The 26078-nt window shown below is 49.2% G+C and overlaps 1 protein-coding gene across 1 annotated transcript; it reads right to left on the reverse strand.

The window, feature by feature from the left end:
- Positions 1-798: 798 nt before the first annotated feature.
- On the reverse strand, positions 799-22145 carry FFAR4 (free fatty acid receptor 4). The gene is made up of 3 exons (XM_059052933.2): positions 21357-22145; positions 13285-13413; positions 799-3151 (listed from the first exon to the last, which is right to left on the reverse strand). Exons 1-3 carry the CDS (start codon positions 21921-21923, stop codon positions 2762-2764), a joined length of 1086 nt encoding a protein of 361 aa, XP_058908916.1. The 5' UTR covers positions 21924-22145; the 3' UTR covers positions 799-2761.
- Between the last annotated feature and the right edge of the window lie 3933 nt (positions 22146-26078).

Consider the following 26078-nt stretch of genomic DNA (forward strand, 5'->3'; position numbering starts at 1 on the left):
TACCCCCAGCTGGTCTGAGACGCGGAGAGGCATGGGTTGGGGTGAGCTCTAAGAAACGCCCCCCCAGCCCTTCATTGTCTCTGGCACCTAATTCACTTCTTATTTCAGCTGTGGGCAAAAGGTTGCAGGAGAAGAGGCCATGGGCTTCCCTGGGGGAATCAGGAGATGGATCATGGTGCCCCTACCCAGAGTGTGCAGGAAAGCGGAAGTAGCTGGGTCTGGGGCAGGACACCAGTGTCCCACACCATTAGCAGCACTTGTGAACTCTAACGTACAGCTGCATACAAAGCCACGTGCCTCAGTTTCCCAGGAGCTCCTAGGAGCGTCAGTTTATCATCTTGAAAAGGCATCAAGGCTTTGGTACCAGTGTCTTGGTTTTACTTCAAAATTCTGCTCAGATATAATTAGCTGTACGATTGGGGGCTGGTTGTATAGTTTCTCTGAGCCTCACTCTCCTCTTGTGAAATATGGGGAAACAGTGTCTGCCTGATGGGCTGCAGTGAGGGTTCAGTTAGAGCACTTAGGATGCCAGGCTGACATTTCTGAGATGTGTCGGAAGCAGGGAAGGGCAGCTCTCTCCCGTGTGTGAGGAGAGCTCTGCCTGGGTGCTGGCATATCAGGGGGCCACGGAGGCTCCTGGGGCCCCCAAATCAATGTGCTTTGTTCTCCCACCAGAAAGGGAGAAGGCAGGGGACCATGTACAGGAAAGCTCTACCTGTCATTCACATGGAACAGGGGCCATCAGAGCCAGGCCCTTTAGGTGTCACCCCAGAGACCCAGAAGACAGCCACACATCACTTCAAAGAGTAGCTTTAATTTACCAAATTTATTAACTAAAGATGAACAAAAGATCCCTGTCCTCTAGTCCTCAAGCTTGTAATAAACCTTACTTCAGAAGCAAGCTGCTCAAGAAACTCCACCAGCAAAGACAACTACTGGCTCTGATTTACTTGGTGACAAAGACTGGTTGAGCGTGCCCTATGTGCCAGGCCCCGAGCTACTGTTCCAGCCACTGGCCCAACCTTCAAGTGCTGGCATGGCCCTGGGTTCTCGCTGGCTCTGGTTTCTTCTCTCTCTCTCTTCCCAGGGATATTTCATAAAGCCATAAATCTGCAAACACTATCTGATGACTCCCAACATTGTATATTCAGGCCCACACCCCACATCCCTGCACCCAACTGCCTACTTTCCATTTGGATCTCACTGGGGTTTCACATGTTTATGCCCCAAGTGAAACTCTCGGTGTTTCTATTTCTTTTTCTCCTAGTCTTCCCCATTTTTGTTGCCTGCTCTCCATCCAGTCACTGTCAGGAGTCACCCCTGAATCCTCTCTTTCCCTCCTAATCTGCATCCTGACCATCAACAAATCATGTTTGTTCTGCCTTCCCAAAGTATGTCCCAAGATCATTTCTCACAATCCCTCACAGATGCCACCCACCTCCAACTTCCCCATCTTCTTTCTCTACTTCGACAGCCACCTAACTGGTCTCCATCTTTATTCCTGCTCCACAAAGTTCATTCCCTGCACAGCAACACGTGTAGCAGGTCACATCAGCATCCACTTACAAACCTCCAGGGGCTGCCCACTGAACACAGAGTAAACTCTCTATGGTAGCCTCCCAGACCCTGTGTAATCCAGCCCTGTAACCTCTCTGGTCTCAACTGATGGTCTCCAGCAGAGCATCCCTCTGTCTTGGCATCCAGGACATTGCCCAGCATACAGGAGGCTCAGCCAACAGTTTGCTTTGTTTATACCTATCTTCTTTCTGTCCCACAAGTACACAAGCCTCTTTGCACCAGCACCAGCGTCTGCTCCATCTGCAAAGCCCCATTCCCTTGGATTCACATGGCTGGCTCCTTCTTGTGCTTTACCTTTTGGCTCAAATATACCCCTTAGAATGGGCTTCGCAGACCCCTCAACACCCCATCTAAATTGCCATCACTGTCCTATTTTCTTCATGATGCTAATTCACGCTATAATACTATATTGTCTATTGACTTATGCTTGGTTTTTCGCTGCCCCCATCTAGAAGATAAGTAAGCTCCATGAGGGCAGGGGCCATGGCTGCCTGGTTCACTGCTGTATTCCCACCACCAAGAACACCGGCCACAGCATGTGCTTAAGAGACATCTGACAGGTGGGTCAACGAAGGGAATCACTCCTGTTCTCACTGTCAAATGTTTGGAGTCATCCGACCTCCTCTCTGACTCCATGACAAAGCTTCTCCTAAAGGGGTCCGTGGCATCCCTTTATAAATGAAAAATAAAGTCACCTTTAATTCCTTGGAAATTAAATCCTTATTCCTTGGAAATTCCTCAAGCGCTCTTGACATAAATGAATGATCCTGCAGCCTTGCACATCCAGGGTGGGGAGCTAGAGTGGCCATGACTCTTCAGAGGAAAAATCTGGGTCCTGGACCTGTTCCAAGACTCACTTCAGGAAACCAGCAAGGCGTGGCTTTACATGTAGGAGATGAGATTGCTGAACAGTTACAAATAAAAATTATTAAACTTAATCACATTACACACTGAAAAAAGTTCATATTGAAAAGGGACCCACAGCAAATACTTTCATAAAGGATAAAATTGTTACACTGAATGATCACCCCTGAACTTACTGGTGCTGAAAATGTACATCTGCATAGGTCACATTTTCTTAAAGCAGGTACCCTGGTGCGACCGTCCTGGAAATGAACTCCCTTCGAAAACACACCATGGCTTTCCAGAGAGTGACAAACAGACACCTACAGAGAAAAGTTACCTAGCTGGCAATAACGGACAGATCATTAATTCTGACAGATGTGTCTGTAAACACGGCTCCCTTTTCTGAGAAGAAGAAGCAGTGAAAAAACTTCCTCCATTCGTTCCTAAACAGTGACATGTTGTAGAGAATGGGGTTGACGGCCGAGTTGGCAAAGGTGAAGGCCACCACCCAGAAGAAGAGGGACGGCCAGATGACCAGGTTTTGCTTGAAGTTCTGGATGAGGATGAGGAGGATGGTGATGATGATGGGGCTCCACATGATGAAGAAGGAGATCATGAGCAGGAAGAGGGTGCGGAAGAGCCGGACGTCCTGCTGGGACACACGGAGCTGGTGGCTCTCCGAGTAAGCCAGGTTCGTCGTGAGCCTCCTCCTTGACGCCTTCGTGATCTGCAGGAACACAAAACAGAGCCGGCGCCACAGTTTACGGCAGGACATCGGCAGTGCTGATCCTGGAGGGGCAGAGGAGGCCCGGGAGTTGGACTCTGCCGTTCTCGCTGCACTGGGACTACTTGGCTTTGGAGCTTTGTGCGGAGAGAGCTCCCTTCTCCAAGGCCTGGCTCGCTGCCCACGCTTAGGATGCGCTGGTCAGCTGGCCTCCTGAGAAATGAGGCAGATCATCCATGTTATAAACAGTGTTGATGAGGGGAAGTGAAAAGCCAGAATGCAATGGTCTAGAAGAGAGATGTGTGAACACAGGTTTAGGTGTCATTCAAGATTCCCCTTCCCAGTTAAGAAAGAGGAGCTGGCCAGAGCACTGCTAGTGACATGTGTGGGAAAACTGACACCATTTCCCCTGTATGCCCCCAGGTGAGAGGTGACAAGGGCTAGGACAAACATCCTCGTGCCTATCTTTGCACACCTAGATGAGCATATCAGTAGAATAAATTCTCAACAGTGGAACTGAAGGGACCTCTAATAGTTTGTACTGATGAGCAGGGTCAGCATTACAGCAGAGGGATTGAGGGCACGGAGGCAACTCTGGTGACATGGGTCCAGAAGGGTGTTCTGGATTCTTCTTTCAGGAGCCCTTGCAGGCACTGCTCTCTGAACCTTCTGCCCAGTCTCTTCTGGTCAGTTAGAGGGTCTTGCTTCAGCATCAATCAGAGAAGCTGGTTACTAATTGGCTGTGGGCAGCCTTGGACATATGGCCCATCAACCGAGGCAGGCTAACCAGATTGAAATAAAGCCCCGCACGTCCTCTCACCCCGCTGTCCCACGTAAAAAACAGTATTTTTGGAACAGACAAATGCTTCATAACATCTCAGAACCAGAGTGTTGGAGCTAGATGGGCCCATGCATGGTTGGAGCAGCACTTCTCAGACTGCACTCTGCCTGCGAGGCTTTCAGCACTATTTTATTTAAATGTAGATTCTGATTTGGCACGCCCCGAGGACCACACTTGGAGTAGCCAAGGCCTACTCCACACCTTCATTCCACAGGTGAGGAAACAGGCCCTCCAGAGAGACGGTTTAGCCGAAGTACTTTGAAAACAGGAGCCTTAGAACTGTTCACATCAGAGAGCAAAAGCCCCACGGAAGCTGAGTCCGTGAGAGAGAAGGTGGGGCTTCCCCAGAGGCTCTAAAGACCCCAGTGCTCAGGCTCACACTGCCCTGGGGACACATACAGAGTCCTGCCCTTAAGCCTAATTCTAATTTTCCTCTAAGCACAGCCAGTAGGCAGAAGGCCTGCTGTCCCCCATCACCTACCTGCTCAGCTTTAACAGTGCCAAGAGGTGGGCGTGAGGGGGTGAGGACGGGCTGGGGTGGAGGTGGCCGCAGACTGGGGCACAGTTAGCCTGGGATGCGATGGGGCCCTGTACCCACTAGCCTGACATGCTTTGTTCCAGCCTGTGACCTCTGTCCCAGGTAAGAGATCCAATTCTGAATGTCTCGCCACATACATGGTGCTTGCTAACTAACGTGCCTTTGCTTAGTCTGGCCCCGTGTCCTGCTTCTCCTGCAGAAGTAGGCTGCTGGGCACATGGCGAGTGCTTACACGTCTGGAGACTTTAATAGCCAAAACTCTTATCGTTAGCTCTGCCGGGGCCTTCCTAGGACCATTCCCCTAAAATTATTGAATCTCAAGAGACGAAGCAATTAGAAAGTAATCAGAATCGTTCAAATTTGGGGCAAGATTAACGCCAAGACCCGAATGGCTCAAAATATTCTCTTTAGAATACTTCTAATTAGCTAATTAAAGGATAGCCATTCAATTGCCCTTGTGATTAAATACAACTGCTTCTGTGTAGCAGTGTTGGTCCACTTCTAGGTGACGGTGACCCAGGCAACAGATGCTGAATGAACAGAACCCCTTCCTTCCCACCCACTCCCCACCAAGAACAACAGGAATCAGGATCACCGAGCTTCATGAAAGGCTCCCTGTGTGCCAGCCACTGTGCTATGCATTTGTTTTATAAATTGTCACATTTAATCTTCAAAACTGCTCGTTGGATTCGTGCTATTATTTATCTTCACTCCAGAGATGAGGAAATTGAATCTCGGGAAATTTGAGTAGCTTGTTGAAGGTCACTCTACTAATGATGAATGGTCAAAGTCCCACCTGTGAGACCCCAGCTCGGGTGAGCTGAAGATGAGTGATATCGTAAAAGGCTCCAGCCCTCCTCCTGGAGTTGCCTTCCACTTCTGCCCCCCTGCTCTGCAGCGGGGTGACTGCTCAGACCCATAGGCTAAAAGTCACGTTGGCACATCCAAGCTGGAAGGTGCTGTGCAGAATCAAAGTTAGAATCTGTGTTCAGGTGAAAGCTGGTGAATCTGAGACCTTGGATGATAGACCTGGGAGGGTAACAGCTGCCCGGGGGCAGGTGGGTGGGCTGCAGGGGAAATGGCACCACTTCTGAGTAGCCTAAGTGCAGCCTGGTGGGCACATGAGGATGATTCCAACAGCAGCCTGATTGCTAGCGCTGTCCACACTGCTCTGCCAAGAAGGACGGAGTCCCTGGTACAGTGTCTTTTAGATTTTTTTTTCGGTTTTGGGGGTTCTTTTGGGGTTTTTTTTTTTTTTTTTTTGGCCTCACCGTGCAGCTTGCAGGATCTTAATTCCCCGACCAGGGCTTGAACCCCGAGCCCTTGGCAGTGAAAGTGGGGAGTCCTAACCACTGGATCGCCAGGGAGTTCCCTAGATATTTTTTGAATGAATGATGTGGATGGAAGTTCATACTTATTGAGCACTTACTATGTGCCAAATCCTTGTATGTATCACTTGGTTTATCTCCTTAAATTCTCCCAACGATTCTGTGACATATGTACTTTGATGATCTCCATTTTATTTTGCTTTATTTTATTTTATTTTAATTTTTATTGGAGTATAGTTGATTTACAATGTTGTGTTAGTTTCAGGTGTATAGCAAAGCGAATCAGTTATACATATACATATATCCACTCCGTTTTAGATTCTTTTCCCATATAGGCCATTGCAGAGTATTGAGTAGAGTTCCCAGTGCTGTACAGTAGGTCCTTATTAGTTATCTACTTTATATATAGTAGTGTGTGTATGTCAATCCCAATCTTCCAATTTAGCCCTCTTTCCACTTACCCCCTGGTAATCATAATTTTGTTTTCTACATCTGTGACTCTATTTCTGTTTTGTAGATAAGTGATGATCCCCATTTTACAGAGGAGGAAACTGAGGCTCAAAGAGGTTAAGGACATTGCCCAACAGTACCCAACTAAGCAGTCGCAGAGCTGGGCTTCAAACCTTGGCAGTCTGACTCCAGTCCATGCTTAACCTTTAACTAATTCCTTCCCACCCTCTAATATCTCCGTCAGTGGAAATCCTTCCATCCAGACTGTAACTCCAAGCTCTAATGCCAGGGACTCTGGGAGGGCATCCTGGTTCATCTGCCGTTGGCATCCTGCAGTGCTTTGTTTCAGGTACTCACGTGGCACTTGCCACATAGTCTATGGTAGATGTTGAAGCATCATTCTTACCTCTGAGTCCCACCAGACTGCAGCTCCCTGGGGGCCGGGCAGCCCTGTGGCTTCCGTGGTCCAGGGCTCTGGCAGGTGCCTGACAATGACCGCGAGCAGACAGCAGAACAACTGACTCATGGGCCAAGTGAACGTGTGCTTGGCTCTCTTGTTTGCACTGAACTGATGCCACCCCATCTCCTTCCAGCCACAGTTCCCACAGCTTTGAGGGAGTGAGAAGGAAAATGGTCCCATTATAATAAAATGCAGCTCCTCCCCTGCTCCCTTCCCCACATTAGATGACAAGACTAGTCGACTTTTGCTCAGGGTTTAAAGTGTCTCTGGCATTACGCTGAATGCTTGGTGTGCTTTTAGATCAAATTAAAAGCTCGATTAACTTCTGAGGATTAACTATAATCCTTAAAACAAGCCTGTGGGGTATGCTCTCATTTTGGGGACAAGAGACAGAGGCCCTGAGTTGTGAAGTGACTTCCTCAAGGCCTCACGGTCAAGTGGGGAAAGGGTACCTCAGAGGGTACGCTCTTCACCGCCAGGCACACCACTGCCACTGCCAGGACAGAGGACAGAGCTCCCAGGAACGTGGTCCACGACCACCACCATCAGGGTCACTGGCACTCCATAAAATGTAAATGCTGGGCTTCCCTGGTGGCGCAGTGGTTGAGAGTCCGCCTGCGGATGCAGGGGACACGGGTTCGTGCCCCGGTCCGGGAAGATCCCACATGCCGTGGAGCAGCGGGGCCATGAGCCATGGCTGCTGAGCCTGCGCGTCCGGAGCCTGTGCTCCGCAAAGGGAGAGGCCACAACAGTGAGAGGCCCGCGTACCACCAAAAAAAAAAAAAAAAAAAAAAAAAATGTAAATGCTTTGGCCCACCTTCAGACACTCTGATTCTGTGGGTCTGAGTGGGCCCAGGAATCCATACTTTTTATAAATAAACTCCCCAGGTAATTCTCAATCACTAAAATATGAGAACTACTCATCTAGGACAACAGGCTTGGAGTTTCTCCCCCAGTCCTTTGAAAAGTCACTTTTAAATTGCCTGAGACTCTCTGCCTTCACATTCACATGAGCATCTGAAGGCTACGAGCAAAGCCACTCCCCACCCCACATCCCTCTGTCACCCCATATGCCACCAGACCACAGCCGCAGACAGGTGCATGTGGGGAGAGGTCGCTTCCACTGACCCAGCTCCGGCCCCTGGGGTTGGGTCTCCTCTGAGGGCTGCTTGGTCAATCCACAACCTTCCCTATTAGAATCATCAGACAACAGACTCCATCTTTCCAGAGGACCAACCTCCCCTTCCATCACCAGCAAGCAGGCCCCAAAGCTGGGGAATGAGGTCCAGGCATGGAGAAAGGAAGGGCCACGTGTTCACTACCTAAGACCTACACATTTAGTTGAAAGGGATTTCATTTCCCAGTTAAGCCCTGAGATAGGTGAAGGTTTTCCAACTTCAGGCCCGACATTCACTCTGTCATTCAACATATATTTATTGAGCCCCTACTGTGTGGCCAGCACTCCTACAGGTGCCAGATGCACAGCAAGAAACAAGGTAGCACTGCCCACCCCACATTTCCATTCTAGTGTTTGGGTGGTGAGGGGCCTGGGGGTGAAGGGAGAGGGGGACCAAGAAACCTATAAGCTGTCACAAAGCCTGCCATGGTGCTGGTTACTGGGTGACAGTATAAACCAAGCCCCACCAGCAAGCACGGTCAGCCTGGTCAAAGGCACTGAGGAGTGGCCTGGAGACTTATTACCCTGGGAAACTGTTGACAGGAAAAAGCCACTGGAGATGTAGAGCAGGCCTGAGTCAGGAGGAAAGAGGAAGCAGGGAAGGCAGAGGGTGGAAAAGGCCATTGCCATGAGCAATTGAAGCAGCCCCAGAAAAAAAGAGCCCCGGTGAAGCCTCCTCTCAGTCAGTGCTCACCCAGGGCAGAACCAGCGACCAGGGTAGGGACTTGAGAACAGCGGTTCCCAAAGGAGAGTCTGTGGAGCACCAGCCCAGAGAGAGCTCTGTGGGGAAAAGGCAGTCTGCAGTCAGATTTAGCAATGCTGCCTACTCTATCCCAGAGGTGGCGATTCTCGCAGTTGATGAGCATAATAAAGGCTCTGAGAAGGCCTGCAGCAAAGAAACCCATTTAACTTTGATTAACCCAGCATTTTCCAAACTCCTTTGATCACAGAACCCTTTCTAACATGTAACATCCCGTGGAGTTCTAGAGAACGCTTTAGGGGACACTCTGCTTGTGAGGAATAAAAGTCAGGGTGATTTGAAAGAGACATTTCTCAGGCCTAGAGATGGTACCTGAGTTAGAGGCAGCAGTGACAGGTGAGAGGTAGGGCTGGTGGGAAAAGGGTTGGGGCTGTAGTTATCTGTCCTGTGGTTTCAAATGATTTGCTAATTGTGTCTCTATGAATACAGCTAATTAATATTGATGTTCAATTGATTTTACAGAGTTTTGCTCTTGATAGAAAAAGCTCAGCAGAAAGGCTGATTCAGGATCTCTGAGTTATGAGTAGCTTCAGAGGAAGAGAGACGCAAGCTAGGTGGCCCCACCCAGGCTCTCCACCTGGCAGCTTACCTGCTTCCAAGTTACAAACAGGAGCAAAGTGAGAACAAATGTCATAGTCCTCCTGGGAAATGGTCAATAGTCAGTTTTGCCAGTGGGGTGGAAAGTAATTTTCTGAAAGTCTTATATTTGCATTAATGTTGGAATTTTCAAAATCACATTAGATCTCTTTCATGTTAAAGTCTAACAGTTTGTTCAAAGCATTATCACATCTGCAATTCTCATTTTATTGTGTTAAATGATCCACTGAGGCCCATTTGGCTCCAGAGGGAACTGAGGCCCACATTCATTAAGTGACTTGCCTAAGGTCACACAGTAATAAAGCTTGGACTAGAATCTGGGTCTCATGACTCTTTGTCCAGTGGTTTTCCCACTGTCCCAAAGGAGAAGGTGCTGTTGGCCCTTTCAGTGTGATCCAAGTTTGTGTCTTATTCATTCAATGAGTGTTTATTGAGCCCCTACAATGAATAAGCCAGGCTCTGTTTTAGGCACAGGACTATGGCAGTAAACAAAACGAAGTCTCTACCTTCAGGGAGCTTGCATTCTAGTGGGCAAGACAGATGATATGCAAGTAAATACACACAAATGGAATATGACAGGGGATGGAAGTGCTTTGAAGAGAAATAAATCAGGGTCAGGAACACAGAATGATGGGGAATCTCTCTGGAGAAGAGCCTTTTGAGCAGAGACCTAAATGAAGTTGGGGAGTGGCCCACGCAGAAGTCTGGGGGAGAGAGATCCAGGAGAGGAAATGGCAGGTGCAAAGGCCCTGAGGCAGCAGTGTGTTGGCGTGTGTGAGAAAGAGCCCCAAGGACACGAGGGAGGGGGAGAAGATGAGGTGAGAGGGGCAGGCAGGGGACAAATCACACAGGGCCTTAAGGTGAGGGTGTTGGCTTTTCCTCCATCTGTGAGGGAAGTGATGGGACCTAAATTATATCTTTGACTCACTGCTCAGAGCACCATTTCATAACTGTGAGTCATGATAGACACTCGGATTCATCCAGGAGCTGTCCTGAGTTCTGGGATGGGAAGAACGGAAGGCTGGCCGTGAGTTTATAGGCAAAGTGTCTGGAACTGCAGTTAGAGAGGCACATGGATAAGAGGACACATCAGGGCTCGAGGGTACCTAGGATGTTTCCAGGTGGGCCCTGGCCCGAGGAAAAGAATCTCCTTTCCATAGAATGAGTCAGTCCTTCCTCAGAAGGTGGCTGAGAACCATGAGGCACGAGTGAAACAGGACAGATCAGAACCCTCTTGCCTCTAAGGGATTCAGAAGTGGGACTGCCCAAGCAGGAGAGGTCAGATGCCGCTGCCAGCTTCTGCCCAGCCCTCATCTAGCCAGCCAGCTCTGCTCTAGGGCCAGTCCCATGTCAGGGCCAGTCCCATGTTCTTGCAGTGCTCCAAATCTGGGCCCTGCTGTTTATTCTCTCAAAAATCTCAGCAGTACCTCTTCCCAGCATGCTGTGAGAGGATTAGAGGAACAGCCTCGCCTAACAATTGACAACAGCTGTAATTCATTCATCCCCTGCTACAGGCAGGCATGACACTCACCATAGTCCCACCAGGAGTATCTCCTATGTATCTAACAAAAATCTTAAACCGTTGGACTTTTGATCATTATTTTGCAGATGAGGGAACAGAGGTTCAGAGAAGGTAAGTAACTTGCCAAGGCCACACAGCAAGTAAGGGGCAGATTCAGGACTCAAAGCCAGGTTATTAAAATAACCCCTTCTGGTCTCTGTGTTTTTTATGGCCCTTTGCTTTTCTCCCTTTTCCTTCTTTTTTCTCTTTTAACAATTTGCAAAGTGTTTTCACACTAAGCCTCAGCATCACTCCTTAATATGTTTCAGGGTTTCACTGGCTTGAATAGCAGCACCTTTGTCTGTCTCCCCCTTCCTTTCTTGTGCTAAAGCTCCTTCTAGATAGAGAATGTGACTTGCTTACTCTTAACCAATCTCTACTGCCCAACACTTTGCACAGAACAAATTTTTTTTTTTTTTTTTTTTTGCAGTACGCGGGCCTCTCAGTGTTGTGGCCTCTCCCGTTGCGGAGCACAGGCTCCGGACGCACAGGCTCAGCAGCCATGGCTCACGGGCCCAGCCGCTCCGTGGCATGTGGGATCTTCCCGGACCGGGGCATGAACCCGTGTCCCCTGCATCAACAGGAGGACTCGCAACCACTGCGCCACCAGGGAAGCCCAGAGCAAATTCTTAACAAATGTCTGAGGAATTAAAGTGTTGGGACTCTGGAACCAGACTGCCTGGGTTTAAGTCCTGATACTGCTGCTTATGAGCTATGTGACCTTTTATAAGTTACTTAACCTCTCTGTGCCTTGGTTTCGTCATCAGTAATTCTGGTTAGGATTAAATGAATTCCTGACACATTGTAAACACCATAAGAATATTTGTTAAATAATTTTTAAAAGATTCATTCTCCATTTCTCTTCCTTTTTCCCTCCCTTTTCTTTTAACATAATGATAGTAACTAACTCTTACATAGCATTTACACATGCCAGGCTCCCACTGCAAGCACTTTACAGACCTCAGCTCCAGGCCTGAATCTGCCTCATACCCTTGAACAAGCCCCAGGTGGGATGTCACTTAAACAGGTCACAAGTCAACTGGTGGGGAAGAGTCTAGGGACTAACACAGGGGTGGGGTGGCGGAGGAGGGGTGTCTCACACAGGATCCAGAGATTAGAAGACTCTGATGGAGGTTGGCCTGGCTTTGGGTTCTAAAGCATCTAAGAAGGTCACAGATCTTTAGCTACAACAAAAGGGCCATAAAAGTGGCCAGACAGCAAGCAGGACCTAAGGGCTCCACTTCAACCTGCTCGTTCACCATATGACCCATTATATGCTATAAAACCAAGATTCAACAACGATGAACCTCGGAGAGGACTCAAAAGTTTCGCATTAAACCTTCTAAAATGAGCATGAACACATGTAGATGCCATTTGCCTGGGCCAGCACCTCGCATGCAAATATGCTGCCTCAAGGGGTAAGAAAGAGGCTGGCAAGTCTTTTTTATGTCCCTGTACATAGTCACATTGAAGGTAGAGATCATTTCCTGTTTCAGTGCACTTTTGCAAGGCACATGCCCTGGGAGTGGGGGGTAGCAATTAGAGGGATAGAGGAGGGGCTTCTCTGTTTCTCGTTCTGTTTCTGGGAGGTGTTTCTGGGAGTGTGGTTCATTTGTGAGCTGTGCGTGTATGCTGGGTGTGCTTTTCTGTATTTATACTGTACTTCAATGAAAGTTTTTAAAAGTGTACATTCTTTATCACCACACTGCTGTTTGTGATGGGGAAACAATGGACACAACCCAAAAGCCCATAAAATAAATGATGTCACAACTATATGATGGAGAACCATGAAGCCATTAGAAATAACGAGGCAGAGATATAGGAACTGATACGGAAGGATGTTATGATACAGTGCTAATCAAAAAAAGGAAGTTACAAAGCAGATAGCATTATCTCAAATCTAAAATAAAAACATTGGGTTGAACCATGGTAATAGTTGATATTTTATAGTTGACCATTTTATATGGTTCATTATATATATACATACACATATATATATGTATATGTGTTTATATGTACACAGATATACATATACATACTCACATTGAATAGAAATATGTATATATATATAAATTTATAAGAAAAATAACCTGAAAAAATATACTTTAAATTGTCAACGGTGGGGGTAGACCAGATTGTTAGTATCTGTTACACATTTCGATGTTTTTAATGTTTTATAATGAGCTTGTATTACTTAAGTGATCAGCAAAAACAAATCATAATAATAACAATCACATAGATATAACTTTTTTAGAAACACCAAGCTTTTGCCCCTCAGCGGTGCAGAGGGATGGATCTGGGCAGTGAACCAGGATTGGGCTGGTGCGAATTCTAAGGTAAGTTTTGACCTGGAAATGCTAAGGTTCATCTGAAATACCCCAACGCCTGAATGAAGTTCAGCCACGGCGCTTGAAGCAAACATACCTGTAGAATTTTGGAGTAACTGATCACAATAAGCAGTCCCGGTAGCAAGAAGTTCAAAGTAACAAATGATACATCCCAGGAGATTTCTCCGGCAAGGCTGGGCCAAACCAGCGTGCAAATGGGAATTTCCTAGTTACAAAAAGGAAGAGAATGTCATTTAATGCTGGCTTCTTATTTGGCCTTTAGCTCAGCCCCAGGGGGGGTTACCTGGCACTGTTACAATGTTGTGTTACCCTGTCGTGTTTTGCTGGTACACAACTGGTATGACAAGAAACCCCAGACTCCCTTCCACTGCCCACACAACCCCACTTACAAGGCAGTCCCCTTCTGACCCTCAGAATCACCATAATTATTATTCCCATTCTCCAGGGGAGGCACGTGGGCCTCAGGGTTCCAGGCTGGGAAGACCTAGAGTCAGTTCCCAGGCATGGCTCCAGGTCCAGTGCTCTTTCCACTTCCCTGGGCTGAGCTGCAAAGAGCCCTTGAGCCTTCTCTTCCAAGACCTTCATTTTACAAGGGAAAAATCTGACCCCTGAAAGTTTACACAGATTGGAGGGATGTGCTACACGCAAACATATAAAACCAGGAGCGAGGTGTGCATCTCCTCCAGGGGAGAATGCGACAGCCCCAGAGTGAAGGTGCAGCCTCGGCCATCAAGATGTAAAACCACTGGATGGGGCAGAAGAGCATGCAGGTTTGTGACCTTGCTGCTGTCACTATGTTGCGTTGAATTCAAATGTTTGACACTAACTACAAACCCTGAAACACGTTCCCCGACCTCACTGGATAGTTACTAAGCTGCTGCAACAATTTTTTCCAGTGAACAAATAGGTCAATGACAAGAAGAGATCTATTTATCCTCCCAAACACAAATCTCCAGCACCTGCTTGACTATAGGACAAAACTCTTTAGAAAACAAGAGCCCTACACACTTCTGGACACAGAACAGATTTTTTAAGAGCACATTCTGTGTAAAAAGACCACATTATTGATTTCTGGTGGACAAGACATCTTAACCACAATCCAGAAGTAGTATCATTATTCATAGCATCATTCATTCATTCATTCATTTAACCAATATTTATTGAATGCTATACTAAGCAAAGGCAAAGAATTTTTATCATTTCCCAACATGTATCATAATTGCATGGTCAAACTCAAAATAGAGTCAAATAATCACTCCTTTTCCTATTCAGTATCTAAAATTCACTGAGCATTTATTCTTTGCCAGGAAGCACTTTACATACATTATCTCATTGAATGTTCATCACAACGTTATTGAAATGCATAGTTATTTTTCCCATTACACAGAGGAGGAAGCTAAAGCTTAGAAATTTCCTCCTAAAATAACAGTCTAAAACACTAAAGATGTAGTCCTTTTTAATCATCTCCAAAGAGCTGAGTGATTATAAAGGATATCCCGGAACCTACCAAAAACGCTAAGGCAAGTCAGGCAGGGAAGAATGCTTTAGTTATATCTGTACCCTGAGGGGGTGCTGGGGGTGAGAATGTTGCTTCCTTTTCCTGTTTTGTTTAGACAGTTTACAAATGCACTGGACATTCTAAAAACTTGTTCCTTCATCCCCACCCCCACTGTGCACACCTGATGTTAGAAAGTTTATTAGAGCTTTCTACATTTTGGTGATTGGAAAGAAATTTGTGTCTCTCAAGGATCTTCTGAATATTGACAGTGCGGTGACCACCGCTCTTTGGGAAATCCAGGTAGCCTATGCTTGTACTCAGAACTCCACCCACACCCAGCAGGGACCCCTTATTCCAGTACTTTGGGTGGACAACACAAATCAGCAGAAATGTTGAAGCAGCAATCAGAAGAAACAGATTCCAGCCCTGAGTGTGACTTAGTCTCTAATTCTTTTTTTTTTTTTTTGCGGTACGCAGGCCTCTGGCTGCTGTGGCCTCTCCCGCTGCAGAGCACAGGCTCCGGACGCGCAGGCCCAGCGGCCATAGTTCACGGGCCCAGCCGCTCCGCGGCATGTGGCATCTTCCCGGACCGGGGCACAAACCCGCGTCCCCTGCATCGGCAGGCAGACTCTCAACCGCTGCGCCACCAGGGAAGCCCTAGTCTCTAATTCTTATGCTTGTGATGGGAAAATGTACAGGGAGAGAGGGCAGAGAAACAGATGACCCCAGAAGCATTTCTTAAAACCCCCAAGAGCCCCCAACTCTTTCTGAAAACCCTCTCCAGAATGTCTGCCCAACCCTCTCCACGCTTAACAAGATTTTGTAGAAGACTGTGTAATGATAGAGCAAGGTGTTCCCTCTACATTAGGGACAAAAATATAGTTCCTTAAATAATTTGCCTGCATTAGCCTCGTATTGTTGAAGAAAATGTGTAGGTGCGAATAAAAAGGTATCTATCCACACACTCACACACACAGGCATAGAAAGGACTGGAAAGATACACTCTAGAAAATTAAGTGTCGGACTTCCCTGGTGGCGCAGTGATTAAGAATCCACCTGCCAATGCAGGGGACACAGGTTCGAGCCCTGGTCTGGGAAGACCCCACATGCCGAGGAGCAACTAAGCCCGTGCGCCACAACTACTGAGCCTGCGTGCCACAGCTACTGACGCCCACGCGCCTAGAGCCCGCGCTCTGCAACAAGAGAAGCCACCGCAATGAGAAGCCCGTGCACCGCGACAAAGAGTAGCCCCCGCTCACCGCAACTAGAGAGAGCCTGCATGCAGCAACGAAGACCCAACACAGCCAAAAATAAATAAATAAAAATAAATTTATTAAAAAAATAAAAAGGAAATTTGAAAACCAAAAGGGCTGGGCCTGCTTTGTTACTGAGCTACAGAAGCAGAGCTGGATGAGCTGATGACAGTGTCCTTTAATCTATTTGTCCAACCACTCGTTGACTCAAGCCATGGTGACTGAGCCACTGTGAGGCCACAGTGAGGATGGGAAAGGAGGCTGTGCTACTGTCAGGGAGGGAGAAAAGCACTAGGAAACTTCAATACAGGGCGGCAAGCCCGGAGAGCTACAGGTGATGGGATTGTGGAGTCACCGAGAAAGCGGCATCCAGGAGGGGTCGTGTCAGCTGTGCCTGGAAGGATGGGGCTCCAGTCAAGAGAATGGGGAAGCTGGAGCTCAGTGTCTGGACCAGAAAGGATGTAGATGGGAGGCCACGTACAGTGGTGTGAAGTGTGGTTGACCGTGACTGGTATTCCCATCCCAAGCTCCATCTCTCCCTGGCAGTCTCATCCATTTCCATGGTGGCTTTTTGCAGATGCTGTTGCAATCTCCTCTTTCCAGCCCAGTCTTCTCCTGAACCCCAGACTGGCCCCACTGCCCTGAGGGCATCTCTATAGGATGCCTCACAGGCACTTCTAGCCTCCACTGTCCCACCCCAAAGATTCCACCTCCTGCATCATCAACTCCGTACACAGAGCCGCCATTTTCCAAGCTGTCAGATACCTGAGTGCTGGCCTTCCACCTTATTCTTCCCTCTCCACTCAGAGGGAATTCCTAGGTTCTGCCTTAATAGCTATCCAACCCACCACAAGCTCATTCGCACAGCTCCCCCTCCCCCCACAGACCACAGACCACAGACCAGGCCATCTCTCACCTCCTAAGTCCCAGCGCCCTAAAGGGTGTGTAACTGGCCCTTCTCTAGTTGACTCCCACCCACCCTTCCAGCACCATCTCTTGCCGACATTGTTGGCTATCTCCTCTGCCTGTGATGTCCCTCCAGTCCCCCACGTCACTCACTCTTTTCCAGGAAGACCTTCCTGCGGATGGGGGACATGTATCTACAGGCACTGCTCAAATGCTGACCACTCCCCGCACTGGCTGACTCATTTGCAAATGCCACCTGATTCCAGCTGGTTCCGGTCAGCTTCCCTAATGACTCTTCCTGGAATACCCTTGGGGACACCTTTGTAATAGTTCTCCCTGCCCCACCTCTTCAAACAAAATGGAAGACTTCAAAGTCATTTTAAGGAACTAGGAATCATAGTTATATATCTCCTCGCCTATCAGCTTCCCAGCAGAGAAGGAAGGACATACCCATGGCAAGAGATGGACTTACTTTCCTATATCTTAAAAGTATCCTCTAATATTAACAAATGTGAGTAGACTTGTTTGTCTCCTCAGCCAATCCACATTCAGTAGGGACACGATGTCATTATCGGCCTGGTATTAAACTGGGGCAGGGCACAGCAGTGGGGCCAAGTGCTCCTCCGGAAGTGTGAACTCATGGGAGAGGCACCAGGAGGAACAGACAGACCCCAGCTAACTTCTGGTTCCATCCTTTGTCCGTTCTGTAACTACAGGCATCTTCTCCTTCAGAAAATACACAAGAGAACACCAACTCGTGGGGTTACTGTGGGGTTACCGAATTGTGCAGGGTCTGGGACCAGAATGTGCGTGATTCACATGCCCCTCCTTGAAGAGAAGGTCGTGTGGCTCACGGCGGGGGCAGGAGGGAGGGGTGCTCAGTAAGTGTTTGCAGAATCTATGGGCAGCACACTCTGACCAGGGTCGACAGTCCTCCCCACCTGCCAATGAGGGTCACGCCCCACCAGGGCCACAGCATACACAGGCAGGAATCCCGCTGGCATAGGCTGAGCTGACCTGGCTGAGATGTCTAAGTTGCTAGGATGTGTCCACCCTCTTAAAATGGCAGTCTTTTATTTTACTGCAATCAGAAGAATTGTACTGTTTGAAAAATGTTTAAAATATTTATAACCGAAGATAAGGAAACTAATAAAGCTGGCAACTCTTGAGCGCTTAACTGTGTATGTGCCAGATGTTAGCTCATCTACTGAACTTCCATCCCCACAGTAATCCTATAAGGTTAATACTGTTATTGTGCCCATTTGGCAAATGAGGAAAGTGAGGTACAGAGAGATGAGACCACTTGTCTCTGTCTCACAGCTCCTAAATGGCGGAGATGGGATTCCCTCAGAACATTTGACTCCAAAGCCTGCACTCCTGATACCAAATTATTTAGCATTTTCTAGCCTGTCTATCATTTCATCTAAGTTTGAGAGAGTCTGATCACCTTAACTGCTTGGTACTCACTGACCAAATGGACAAAGGTAATCATGTTCTTGGGGGTCTTTTTGTGGGGGTAACTCAGATAAACAGAAACCTCTGAGGGGCAATGTTTCCCTGGCTGGTGCTCCTTGAGGGGAGGGAGCCAGCATGCACCTGGGTTTAGTTGGTTCTCTCAGCTGGTGGTTTGGGTAGGAAAATGTCCCCCCATCCAAAACCTCCATATTTAGTGTCCAAGTAGGAAGGGGCAGGCAGAATCTACAGCCAGGAAGCTGGGAGTAGAAGATTGAGAAATCAAGCATTTGCTAATTTTAAATGTGAGTCTCAATTCAGTCTAGACTAGATCCTTCTCTGTCTCTTCTTTTTTAATGGCCCCACCCCCTCCCCCCTGACATTTCTCATTCTTTTCAACTTATTTCTTTTTTTTTTTTTGCAGTACGCGGGCCTCTCACTGCTGTGGCCTCTCCCATTGTGGAGCACAGGCTCCGGACGCGCAGGCTCAGCGGCCATGGCTCACGGGCCCAGCTGCTCTGCAGCATGTGGGATCTTCCTAGACCGGGGCACGAACCCGTATCCCCTGCATCGGCAGGCGGACTCTCAACCACTGCGCCACCAGGGAAGCCCAACTTATTTCTTTAACTGCAGAGCCTCACTAGGCCCACCTATAAAGTAAGATGTTTCCTACCTTACTCAGGTCATGGCTCTTGAGGAACCAGGAGTTTTCTGTTTGTTGGCTTACTCGCAGGTGTGGATATGTGTGTGTTGGGGGCTGAGGGGCAGGTAGGGGAAAAGACAGAGGATGGAGAGCTGGAAAGGACTGTCCCAGTTTTTCCTTACAAGCTCCCCAGCCCCTCCTCTACTAATAATTTCAGGGAACAGGGGTCCTGCAGCCAGCTCATCTGGCCCCTCATCTTCTGAGATGCTGTGCGGACCCATTCTTTCCCAGTGGCTTTCCCCAAATCCCTCTCCGAAGGCTCTTAAGACCAAGGAGGTGTTTCTGCATTGAAACAAGAGAGGTTTGTGCGCCCAGCCCCAAGGGGGACCGAGGGAAGGCCACCACAACACAGATCTCCACGGAAGCACCTTACGGTAAAACTGTAGGCATTCTGGAAGTGCTGTGTAGGGCTCCAACCTCCACAGATGCCCTACCTGGGGTAAAATACAGAGTGGCAAGGCATGGAAGGTCCTGCATCTGTGTGAAGGCCTTCTCACTCAAACAACTCCCGTGTCCACGTCAGCAAGAAGTTTTAGTCTGGGTTTTTGGCTGGGAGGTGACCAGAGCCTCATTTTTTTAGTGTTATTTGCCAGTTAAGTAGGAGTGTACCTAAAACAGTTGTAAAAGGGGGAGGCACAAAGATACCTGTCTGGAAACATAAGATATCCTTAAGATGTGTTCTATGTGTTTTTAATTCCCTGAGTTCTGTGAAATCCCTCAAGTCTGTGAAAAATACAGAAACACTGTAACTCAGTGAGAGAATAACTTTAAAAAATCAAAAGACAGATGGCAGAATCCCAGCCCCCCAGAGACTTTTCTGTTTGATTTGTGTTAAAAACAATATATATATATATATATATATTGCCCTGGGAGTGGGGGATATATATATATATATATCACACAGGATGCAGACTTCTCTCCCCAGTGAAAGGCCTGTTGAGAGACCAGTCTGGGAAACGTCCAGAGAAGCCCACTTCTGCGTTCACGTCCCCTGGTCAGCCTGTGTTCGTTCACCTTCATAGCTAGAAGCCTTCCCCCCTCCCTCCCGGCCCTCCCACCCCTTCTGGTCACTGCGTAGGGCTCCCTTCGGGACTGTGATTTCTGCCGGGAGGCCCCACACTCCTTCCTAGGGTCAAGGTAGAGCTTTCGTGTCCCACGGCCAGAAAACCAGAGACCCGCCGGCCGTAGGGAAAAGGAACGGGGCGGAGAACCCAGCCTCGGGCAGACACTCCGGGCAGACACTCCAGGAGGCTGAGCCTCGAGACTCGCGCCGTCCCGTAGGGCGTACGTACCTCTGTCCCTGGCCCTCCCCGCGAGGCCCACAGAACCTAACACCGGGATAACAGCCAGAACCGCCGGCCACTGTCCAGGTCAGGTGTCCCGGGTGAATCTCCGCGCGCAAACCCCGCAGCGGCGCCGCAGGGCAGCAAAGAGAACAAACCTGCGCCCGCAATTCTGTACCGCGGGACAGGAATCGCCTCGAGCCAATGTCATGAACTGTGCTTAGAATCTTTTTTAGACCCTGGACCCCCGCAATGATCCTAATGACAACTCTGGGTGCGGTGCCCAGAATAAAGCTCATGGGCTCAGCCTCTGTAATCTTCGGAACATTTGGGGCGCCCAAGATACTCTGAAGCCACTCTTCATTCAAAGCTCCCAGGGTAAGATCCCATGGTCTAGTCTAATCTTTCCGTCTTGCAGTTGGAAAAACTGAGGCTCCGGAGGGGAAGTCACAGCCCCCCCTAGAGGCAGCACTAGGTCCGGGGTCTCCGGGTCTCCAAAGCCCTTTCTCCCCGGCCCATTCACACACACCTGCCCGCGATTCTCAAAGCAGGACCCTCATCCGGCCCGCACTGAATCTGCTCAGCGCGATCTTAGCTCCTCCTCGCTCGCGCTAAGGCTGAGATACCCTGAGCAAGTTACTCTCTGTGTACCTTAGCTTCCTCATCTGTAAATAGGTGTGATAACAAGAGTACTGCGAGAAAGCAGAATTTACTATAATGAGATCAGTCATTCCGGGTCCCCTAGTTCGGTCTGTCTGGCCGCTAAGCCCCTTACTCCATTAGCCTCTCAATAGTCAGTGCACTTTACAGGCATTACAGGGACTCCACTTAACATTTTGGAGGGCGTTTATGAGATCTACATCATAGGGTCATAGTGAAATTTCACAGATAAAACTTAGCGCCGCGCACGGTGACACAACGATTAAATGCGGCAAACGGCCTATTATTGTTTTGTTGTTTTTATTAATGACCATCCCAGATCACCGTTTCCGGCGCAACCCGCCTGCCAGCCCTTCCCGGACACCTGCCCCGCGTGCACACCCCGGCGCTCACCTTGTCGGCGCCGGAGAACCGCTGCGGGACGACGCGGAAGAAGATACACAGGGGCAGCGCGGCGATCGCCGAGTAGCCCCAGATAAGCGCGAGCAGCGCGGCCCGCGCCCGCCGCCCCGTGCCCCGCACGCCGCGCTGCAGGCGCACGATGCACACCATACGCTCCAAGCTGACTGCCGCCAGCGTCAGGATAGTGACGCTGCCGCTCAGGGTCATCACGTAGAAGAGCAGGTGGCAGGCACCCGGGCCCAGCAGCCAGGCCTCTGTCCAGCGCACGGCCAGCACGGGCGGGATGGCGCTGGTGAAGAGCAGGTCCGCGCAGAAAAGGTTGAGCACCAGGCTGGCTGTGGTGCCGCGGCGCCGTCGGCGCGCTACCAGCACCAAGGCGCACAGGTTGCCCAGCAGCGACACCGCGAAGATGAGTGCCAGCACCACAGTCTCCACGGCGCTCAGCACCAACCGGTGGTCGCCCTTGACATCGGAGAAGAACGGGAAGCGGGTGCGGTTGGCCCGCTCCAGGCTGCGCGCGGGCCCAGTGCCCGCCGCCTGCGCGCACTCAGGGGACATGTCGGGCACCCCGCGGCCCGCAGCCGTCTGCGAGCGCGCTCATCTGGGAGGTGACTGAGTGCCAAGGCGGGGAAAGAGGGAGGGAGACGGTTGCGACATCTCCCCTCTGGCCCCCTCCCGCCTGTGCAGCGCCGACGCTGGGCGTTGCGAGCTAAGCCTGGGGCGCGCGCGGGAACGAGGAAGTACCGGCGACGCCGGCTGGAAACACCCAGGCTGGGAGGGAAGCCGCAGCCCAGGCAGAGGCCGCTCTCGGGACGAAAAAGAGCGTCCGAGTGGCCCGGAAACCCCACCTAGTGAACCCCCAGAAACCCCGCAAGGCCTCCCCAGCCCCTTTCATCCTCCAGGGGCACCCCGGAGGATGACCTTAATCCACTGATTTAGCTAAAACTGATTTAGGAGTGCCGGAGCTGGACCTGTGATCTCAAAATGTGAGATCATTTTGGCCTGTGCTTTTCAGGTTTCACCAGAGAAGTCTCACAGGTCTGCGGATAAATCCTGGCAATGGGCCCAGATCTTTCTGCGGGCAAAAGGGGACCGGTTGTTTATCATTGCTTAGTAACATGCGACTGGGTAGATTAGTTCATCTCTCTCTGCCCTCGTTTTTTAAAATCTATAAATGTTGATAATATCTCATTGGGTAATTGTGAGGATCATAAAAAGAGATTCACACTCGGCACAGAGTTATTGCTCACGAAACTTCATCAATTATTAATTACCATAATTAAAATCCATGTAAATTCTGTGCTCTGAACAAAGATATAAAATACTTTAATGTAAAAAGAGTGGGCCCTGGGATTCCCTGGTGGCGCAGTGTTTGAGAGTCCACCTGCCAATACAGGAGACGCGGGTTCGTGCCCCGGTCCGGGAAGATCCCACATGCCGCGGAGCCGCTGGGCCTGCGCTCCACAACGGGAGAGACCACAACAGTGAGAGGCCCGTGTACCACACAAAAAACAAACAAACAAGAAAGAGTGGGCCCCCCAAAATCTTGAATAAGCTTAGTACCCCGGAAAGACAGACACTCCAAGTGCACACACAGGTGGTGAATGTGCCTCCCGCACCCCAATTTAAAAAGCACTGGACAATCCAGTCCCCTTACAGATGAGGAAACTGAGGCACAGCAAGAAGTGACTTGTCCAGGGTGGCCCCTGGTTAGTAATAAAAGGCCCTGACCCAGATGTTTCTGCCACACCCCTGCTGTCTAGTTTTCTGTTATGGTAAATGAGAGAATGAAAGTGTGCTTGTGGCCCTTGACCCAGTGACCACTTCCCTGGCCAGACACTGTCCCACCACACACACCCTCACCGTCTTCCCCTTTGCCATTCTACCAGGCCATCTGTCTTGTAATCATCTCTGTGTATTTATTAAAAATTTGGTGTACCAGCCTGAGGTGCTCTCTGGCACAGGGGCGGGGTGCATTTGTGTTTGTTTATCACTGTGGCATTTGGGGTCTGAGTTGGCAATGTGACCTCTGGACCTGAAGGGCAGATCGCATGTCAGTGGGAGATGTTCAACTTGAACCTTGACTAAATTCAGGTAGTAAAAGAGAAGGAGTTTGCTTCCTGACATAGTCGATAAAGGGCAAGAGATTGAAATAAAAGTAACTCAAGTGAGATTTGGTAATGGTCTGATGGAGCCAGGGCATATTAGTTTTTGTGGGAGGGAAAGGAGAGCTCTGTGTGTGTGTGTGTATGTGCGTGTGTGTACACGCACACGTGCGTGCAAGTGCCATGGAGACAGGAAGAGGTTTCCCCAGAGTGGACGACCAGAGTGGGGGTATCTGTGCTAGAAAGCCTTCTCCATTGTTACCCTCCAGAGTTCTCCCAATGGCAAAATGGTGAGTACAGATGTTCCCAAACTTTCTCCTTTCACATCACCTTCATGGCACCTGTAGGCCAAAAGAAATACCCAACAGTTCCATTTATTAAGCAGCTGGGTCCAAATAACTTAAGACTTTATGTCCTAATAACTTAGTAGCCATCTGGGAAAACAAATGAATGAATTTTAAAAATAAAATTTTCATTTCTTTCTTAAATAATGATTTCCTAATGGGATGCGTGCCCCTGTTGAGCTCTACAAAGCTGGGAACTGGATGGGACACCGCCACTCTCATCTCCTGCTCCACACTGATCTTCATGTATTTGCTTTCCATCACAGTAACCCCTGAAAACCCAGATTTGTCAATGGGTTTAATGTTGAAACTGTGAAAAGCCCAGAGCTAGTAGTCCATGTGGGGTTCGGTGAACGTTCAGCAGCACTGTGTTTCCCGGGACCCCCGAGCACACATGGACAGTGGTTAAGAACACAGGCATGGACACTCGCCTGCCAGGACCCGAAGCCTGACTGTGCGACCTTGGGCAAGTTATTTTAGCTTTAAGTGTTTCAATCTTCCCGTGTGTCGAAAGGGTATAATAATAGTACCATCTCATAGGGTTTAAGGGGATTAAATGAAGTTCCTACCTGTAACACAATTAGCACAGTTGTCATCCAGGGGACACTGGGTCAGGCTCTGGGCTCAACACTGTGTGTGGACTTAATGGCTGACCACACATCCCTGTTTGCTGAGACAGTCTCAGGTTATGCGATTATTATTAGAACCCTCTTTCGCTCTCAAATTGCTCTGGTTTGGAAGATAAATTATGTGGTAGCCTACCTTTATGTTTTTAACTCATTCAGTGCTCCTACAGGTTGTAGGCACTAGGATTTGAATCTGAGCAGTCTGATTCCAGGGCCCCTGCTATTAGCCACTAGAGCAGTGCTTCTTAACTGGGGGGAGATTTTAGACACACACACACACTCCACCACAGAGACATTTGGTAATGTCTGGAGACATCTGTGGTTGTCATACTAGGGGATTGCTACTGGCATCCAGTGGGTAGGGGAGAGGCTAGGGCTGTGGCCAAACATCCTGCAATGCACAGGACAGACCCACAACAAAGAACTGTCCAGCCCCACATACCGATGGTGCTGAGACTGAGAAACCCTGTCCTCTTGAGGCCTCAGCAGACTTTACTCCTTACTATTGATTTCTGTGAAGTCCCACCTTGTGGCAAAAGCCAGAAATGTAATTATTTTCCTGGTAGGAGTTTCACTGCAAACTCTATAAACCCTTTAACCAACCCACTGGTGAAGCTCAGCTTTGTGCTGTGGCCCCAGGTGGCCAAGGCTGCGAAATCCCCTTGGTCCACGGGGCCAGGTACAGAGTCACCAGGGTGGATTGACATCACATGTCCCTTGGAGACAAGACAATAGGAAACCACAGATTGAGCCCTTGTTGTGACGGTTGTATTCACTGCTTATGGTCATTAATTACTGTCAGTGTTAGTACCACGCTCCTTTGCCTCTTCCACTCTAAGATAAAATGGGGGCTTCCCTGGTGGCGCAGTGGTTGACAGTCTGCCTGCCGATGCAGGGGACGCGGGTTCGTGCCCCGGTCCGGGAAGATCCCACGTGCCGCGGAGCGGCTGGGCCCGTGAGCCATGGCCGCGGAGCCTGCGCGTCCGGAGCCTGTGCTCCGCAACGGGAGAGGCCACGGCGGTGAGAGGCCCGCGTACCGAAAAAAAAAAAGATAAAATGGTAAAAATGGAGACGAGGATCCACCAAATATAAATGTGGACAGTCTAGTTTCTGAACTAAAGGGATGGCTGAATTGAAGGATGATTTCTGTAGTTGTTTATTTTATATTTTTAACCAAACAGGAGGAGGGGACTTTTTCTGTGTGTGGTTTTCTTAATTTCCCTCTGGAAAAACTTTCAGAAAGTTTGTATGAAAATGCTTTCCAGCCTGCAGCTTCCTCTCCAAACTTCTCTGTGGGTAGTCTATGGATCATCTATTTACCTATATACCTATATCTATCGGGTCTGAGACATAAATCCTTGCAGAGGTCAGAATATCTCCTTGCAAAATTAGGATCTACTCTGGAGCAGAGTGCAAAGGGCACTTATCCCTGCGTAAAGACTGAAAGTCTCCCTCCTGCCTCCGCTCCTCCCGTCTTATCAAAGCAGGCTCCCACAAGACCCCAGGCCAAGCTGCCCTGAGTGTTCACAGCTGAGTGACCACCTCATCTAGACCAGCAGGGTGCAGGGAGGGCCACCTCTTGCTTCTTCTCCAAGGAGGCCCAAGGGCACTGAGTGGCCTTCGGGCACATGCAAAGTG

Source organism: Kogia breviceps, chromosome 2 (assembly GCF_026419965.1).
Source record: "Kogia breviceps isolate mKogBre1 chromosome 2, mKogBre1 haplotype 1, whole genome shotgun sequence".
Taxonomy (NCBI): Eukaryota; Metazoa; Chordata; class Mammalia; order Artiodactyla; family Physeteridae; genus Kogia; species Kogia breviceps.

Bases quoted from the DNA above. Each gene is read 5' to 3' on its own strand.
- FFAR4 (XM_059052933.2), bottom strand. From the start codon at position 21,923: ATGTCCCCTGAGTGCGCGCAGGCGGCGGGCACTGGGCCCGCGCGCAGC. The intron at 13,414-21,356 runs GTGAGCGCCGGG...TTTTGTAACTAG, and splicing joins GGTTCTCCGGCGCCGACAAG to GAAATTCCCATTTGCACGCT. The intron at 3,152-13,284 runs GTATGTTTGCTT...GTGTTCCTGCAG, and splicing joins GTTACTCCAAAATTCTACAG to ATCACGAAGGCGTCAAGGAG.